General features: G+C 58.1%; 1 protein-coding gene across 9 annotated transcripts in view; it reads left to right on the top strand.

Annotated features, from left to right (window-relative positions):
• Positions 1-1,270: 1,270 nt before the first annotated feature.
• Positions 1,271-6,000, top strand: part of MTCL1 (microtubule crosslinking factor 1) — a 133,747-nt gene continuing 129,017 nt past the window's right edge. For 8 of the 9 annotated variants that reach the window (XM_058556692.1, XM_058556691.1, XM_058556696.1 and 5 more), the window contains exon 1: positions 1,271-2,710. In XM_058556692.1, coding sequence (XP_058412675.1) covers positions 1,640-2,710 — 1,071 coding nt within the window. In that variant the 5' untranslated portion in view covers positions 1,271-1,639. The remainder of the gene's footprint in view (positions 2,711-6,000) is intronic. The other variant, XM_058556698.1, reaches the window with a different exon arrangement.

The raw sequence follows: 6,000 nt of genomic DNA, 5'->3' as shown, positions 1-6,000 counted from the left end.
CCCACCACCCCTCCAGCGTCATCTCACCTACAGCCTCTGCTCTGGCAAGTCCTGGGCATTCACCCAGGAGACCAACTCATCCTTCTTGGGAAACTCCAACCTCCCCCAGCTGGGTAAGTGCCCACCCAGCAACTTGTAATGACTGCCTTCCCCAAAGCTGAGTCTAGACGACAGACTGGGCCTTATTCCTTTGAGTACTGCCCAACATCCAACGCGTGACGCAAAAGCTGCGCTCAAGAATATTTGAAAAGCACTTTACAGTTTACACAGTGTTTTCTCGTATTTGCTCATTTAATCTCCAAAGTCAGGTGGCAGTATTTTCTAATTATACAGGCGAGGGAACTGAGGCTCAAAAACGTCAGTGGCCCACGTCAGACTCGCAAGTTCTCTGAGAGGATAGCGTGTAGGATTGAGAATTCCACAGACTTGGCTGTGACTCCGGGCCCAGCCATGGACTGGCTAAGGCACCGACTTCACCTCCCTGCACCCATGTCCCCGTCCTTAAAGAAGACTAATTCCAATTCGGACTTGTTATGAGGATTAAATAAAACAATGCCTATGAAGTGTCGAACAGTGCCTGGCTGGCAGCCGGAACTATAAATGTGAGTTCCTTTTCTGACTCCAAGCTTGGCGAGCTGCTTTTCCTATTTCTACAGCAGCTTCTCCTTGTCAGAGCTACAGAGGCCACTGGGGGTGCCAACTGTGGAGTGCTGTGTCCGTTTTGACGCGATAGCTGCATCGGGTACCAGCAAGCCTTAAAGGAGAGTGGAGACTCTGGGCACACTTGGATAGGACAGTGGGGGAGGGGGAACTACCGGGTCCTGGGAGGCAGGGGTTGGATGGAGGGGCCTTTGGGGGGGGTTGGTCAACTCAGGGAAAGCTGGCGCCCCACTCAGAGGGGCCCACCCACGCCTCCCGGACCTCCAGTCTCCCACAAGCGGCCAGTGCCCGCCACCTTACCCCCACTTCGCTTCTGCTACTTCCCTCCCTCCCCAGCTCCTGGCACTGACTCTGGGGCCTCAAAAAGCAAGGAGGGACCCAGGGCAGAGAGGGCTGAGGACACAGCGCGCGCCCGAGCCCCGGGGGAGCGCAGGCCCCGCCCCCCGCCTCCGCCCCACCCCCAGCGCCGGCTGGCCGCCGGCAGGACATGCGCACAGGGCGCGGGCAGGCGGGGGAGCGCGCGTGCAGTTTCTCTCCGCCGGGAGCGGCGGGGGCGGGGACGGGCGCGGGCCGGAGCCGGCGGGCGGACGCTGCCGGGCGCGGGCCGCCGTGGGCGGGGAGCGCGCCGACCGCGCCGCTGCCGGACGAGAGCTGGTGTGCGAGGCTGCGGCGGCGGCCCCGCGAGCCGGGAGCGCGGCGTCCAGGGGATGCGAGCGGCAGGGAGCCGCCGCGCTGCTGCGCCGGGAGAACTCGAGCGGCAGTGACCTCAGCGAGGGGAGAGTGCGGCGACGGCGGCTGCGAGCCCCGCGGGGATCTTTGGGGCCGGGGGTGCGGGGGGGCCGGCGGCGGCGCGGGAGCGCGGGGCGCAGACCGGGCGGGGCTGGCGGACAGTGATGAGCGAGCGCGCCGGGAGGCTGCACGCAGCCGCCGCCCGGAGCATCTGCCGCCCGAGCTGCTGCTCGCGGCCCGGGCGCCGGCCATGGAGACGCTGAATGGCCCCGCGGGCGGCGGTGCGCCGGACGCGAAGCCGCAGCCGCCCGGCCAGCACCACCGCCACCACCACCTGCACCCGCTGGCCGAGCGGAGGCGGCTGCACCGCGCACCTTCGCCCGCCAGACCATTCCTCAAGGACCTGCACGGCCGGCCCGCGGCGCCCGGCCCAGCCCCGGCCGCCCCCTCCTCGGGCCGAGCCCCGGCGCCCGCCGCCCCGCGCTCGCCCAGCCTCGCGGGCAAGGCGCCGCCCTCGCCGGGGCCCCTGGCCGCGCCCGGCCGCCTCTCCCGGCTCAGCGGCGGCGCCCCGGGCGCGAAGGACAAGCCGCCGCCGGGCGCCGGGGCCAGGGCAGCGGGCGGCGCCAAGGCCGCTCCGGGCCCCAGGAGGGCAGCGCGCGCGGCGCCCGCCGAGCCTCTGCCCCGGGCCGGGAAGCCGCCGCCGCCGCCGCTCGGGGCCGAGCCGCCGCCCGCCACAGCGAAGGGCCGCAAAGCCAGACGTGGCTCCGGGGCGCCCCCCGCCCGCGCCGCCGGGCTCCCCACCCCGGCCGCCCCGGTCCCCGCGGTGATCCTCGCCGTGACCTCGGCGGCCGGCTCCCCGGCCCCCGGCTCGCGCATCAGCCACACCGACAGCAGCTCCGATCTCTCGGACTGCCCCTCTGAACCCCTGTCGGACGAGCAGCGCCTGCTCCCCGCCGCCAGCAGCGACGCCGAGTCTGGCACTGGCTCCAGCGACCGGGAACCCCTGCGAGGAGCCCCCACGACGAGTCCCGCAGCTCGGGGGGCGCCTCCGGGCAGCCCCGAGCCCCCCGCCCTCCTCGCCGCGCCCCCCGCCGCCGGCGCCTGCCTCGGGGGTCGGGGCAGCCCGGGCGGGGTCCCCGCGGGGTCCCCGGGGCCCGGCGTGGCGGAGGATGCCGGGGGACGCCTGCCGCTGGAGCGAACGGTCCCCGGGACCCCCAAGGAGGCCGGCGCGGGCGAGCAGCCCCGGCTAGTACCGGCGGTGGAGGAGGAGGAGCTGCTTCGAGAGATGGAGGAGCTGCGCTCGGAGAACGACTATCTCAAGGTGAGCAGTCGGCTCTGCCGCAGGTGTCCCGGAGGGTCTGGGTGCGCGCAGGGGCCCGCCTTTGGGGTCCTGACAAGGACTTTCTCCCTTCTGCCCTTCACTTTACTGCCGCCGCACACGCTGGGCATTGGGAACTTAAGTCAAAACTTCTAGAAGGAGCACCAAGATCTGTGAGTCCGGGCCAGTTCTCAACCCAATTAGCTTTTCTTGTTTCTAGAAGGCTTGCTTTTCTCAGCTGATGCCTTTGCCCCTGTCGATGTGCTGGGGAAGGGGTGGTTATAATCACATTTTGGATACACAGTTGACTCCCACATATCTGCCCACCCTCACCTGTGGGAGTGGGTTATACCTAGCCAAGGAGCTCTGGTCCGGGCCACGGAGGGGGGTGGGGTGTGTGTGTGTGTGTCGGTCGGTTCCAGAGGGTGCGGTGGCCCAGGCTGCGGACGCGTCTGCTGCTTATCCAGCGCCCTCAGTGTCTCCCTCAGAGGCTCGGACAGGACAGGCAGAGGGGGCTCCGCTGTTTTCGGTGATAAACCTAAGTTCAGGCGTCCCTTGAGTGTGGCCTGGGTTGAAGGACAACAGTGTTTTGCTGGTCAGTCCTCTGTAAGCTTCCGTGAGCCGCTTTTTCGTGTCAGGAGAGGCCACTTGGTTCCCTCCACGCGCCAGCACTTTCGAGGGAATCGCAGCCTCTGCCACCCTCTCTCTCAGTATTTTCCCGCAGGACCTGCAGTCAGTGGCCTCTTGGTCTTGTTAGCTTTGGGGCACTCAGTCTGACTCCATCTTTTCTCTGAGGAGGAGGGCTGTTGCTGCAGAACAGAGGCTTTAGACAGTGTTGAGGTGTCTAGACAATCGAGGTGACATGAGAGAAAATAAGGGGGATTGTATTGAGGGCAATTGTTTTAATTTATTGTAATTCACAGGTTAGGTTAGTTGGTATAAATCTATTCGTGTTTCTGTTGAGATGGTAATATATATCCCCCCAAACCAGTGCACTGGGCCTCCTTTATCAGTGGGTTTAGTGATTTGTGCTGTTTTCTCAGCAAATGCTGAACCTACCCAAGTGAGGCCTAGTTTTTGGCCAGTGGGACCTAGGGTGTGGGCTTTTAAGGTGAATGGTGGTGAAGTGTGCAGTTCCAACTGGAGTCAGTTAGCTGCCGAGTATTCCTAATCCTAAACCTCTGGTCAGGAGCAGCTCTGACCAGCTGAGCCCAGGAGTTATTTATTGGTGCAGAGAGGTAACAGTGAGGGAGAGAGGTGAGAAAAGAGGGCAGGTTGGGACTGGAGTGAGATGTTTCAGATACTGCTCTCCTGTCACCTACTCTTTAATGTAGCAGACCACAGAGTGAAATTCAAAGGTGTTGGAGAGAAAGGGCAAGCAACTGTGTTGTGTGACTCTATTGAGAGACCAGCACTTTTGTAAATCTTCAACAAATGTAAGCTCCCAGAGGGCCAGAAAGATGGTCTTGTTCACTTTTGTAGCTGCAACTCAGCATAATCACTGACCCACAGTGTTTTTGGTTGAATGATGTTTATCCAAATCATGACTGTGAAGCAACAGAAAATGGAATTTTTTTTTTAAAGAAAAGATGTTAAGGTAGCTAGTCTGACATCATTTCAGGATTCATTTCTGGGTAACTGGTTATTTGCTTTAATCTTTTCACTTTTTTTTGTTGTTGTTGGTGAAGAAGACTGGCTCTGAGCTAACAGCTGTTGCCAATCCTCCTCTTTTCACTGAGGAAGATTGGCCCTAGGCTAACATCCGTGCCCATCTTCCTCTATTGTATGTGGGACGCCTGCCACAGCATGGCTTGATGAGTGGTACACACATCCGCGCCTGGGATCTGAACCTGTGAACCCTGGGCTACCTAGGTGAGCACGTGAACTTAACCACTACGCCACCCGGCCGGCCCCTATCTTTCACATTTTTAAATTCTCAGTGGATGAGATAAGAGTCTGATCTGGTGTATTTGATATTCCAGTGAATTTTCACAACAACTTGGGGTATAATTGTTGTTATATTTATTATAACCCCAGTTTCACAGACAAGGATGCTGAGAACTCAGAAAACTTAATGACTTGCCCAAGGTCTTACAGCTAGTAGGTGTGGCAACTTCTGTTTTCACGGCCTCCAGAGCCTTTGCTCTTTTCACTGTGCCAGGCTGTGTCCCTGTTTCCGTCAAGGCTGCTTTTCTCAGAGTACACTGCTTGCTTTAGAGTTGTTTTATTAGCTCAAAATGTTCCCAATGTTTAGCTTTCCTAGAGGACCTCTTTTCTTTTTAGGTGAAAGGGCCATAATGGACGCCTCTCCACTAGCCTGTATACAAATGGTCATATAAATCCCACTGGCAATCTTTAATTTGTGGGAAATGTTCAGTTGCCATTTCCTGTGGAGAAAGTGTTACAGCCAGCTGTTTACTGTGCCTGAGTCCATCTCCAGCCTTTCCTCTGAAAGCAGGAGAGAGAAGTGGGTAGAGTTCTGAAGAAGGCTAGGAGACCAGAAGAACAAGTGCAAATGTATGTGTGAGTTACCTGTTTTGTTGTTCAAAAGCTTAAATTACAATAGTTCGATTTGGGAAAGAAATACAACAATCCTGGTAGACTTTTCTAAGGTCAGCGAGCCTGCCCACTTGTGCAGAATTGGGCTGGGAGCCTCCATGACTTCCTGGGGCAGAGGCAGTAGACAGGCCTTTGCAGGTGGTGTTTAGAGCCTGCACGTTATACATCGAGACTTCTCTTTGTGTTGCTCTTGCTGCTCAGGGTACTTTTTTAGATGGTGGGTAAAAGTGCATCCTTGACCTGCTGCTTTCTCAGGGGCTGTTGCACAGAGCCCTGGTGATTAGAAAGAGCATCCCTCCAGTCAAATGTTATCTAACAAGAAGAGACTCCGCCCAGAAATTTTACTTTGATATATTCTGGAGGATTGTGACCACATTAACTAGTACTTTCTTTCCTGAGTTAGTTCTCTCACCATTACTGTACAAGACTGTCACAATTTCTGAGCTAGAATGACCTAAAAGTAATCAAACAGAAAAATACGGCCTCAAAACCATAGAAGGATGTCTTATTGATCAGGAAATTCAAGTGGAATTCTCGTGGTTTTTAGCCAGACTGCTGTATTTTTCTAAAATAGCAAATGTCAACAGAGAAGTGCATGCCTTCTGTTGTGCTGTGTGGAGCCGTATGGGGCCCTCCCTGACCCTGCTTTCTCTTCCTTCTCTGCCTTCATCAAAGGGCACCAAGTGACTAGATGAAAAATGCCAAATTACTCAACCCAGGAAGCTGGCTTTTTG

Source organism: Diceros bicornis, chromosome 16 (assembly GCF_020826845.1).
Source record: "Diceros bicornis minor isolate mBicDic1 chromosome 16, mDicBic1.mat.cur, whole genome shotgun sequence".
Classification (NCBI taxonomy): Eukaryota; Metazoa; Chordata; class Mammalia; order Perissodactyla; family Rhinocerotidae; genus Diceros; species Diceros bicornis.
The sequence above is the reverse complement of the archived record's forward strand: the minus strand, read 5'-3'. Positions and strand labels throughout refer to the sequence as shown.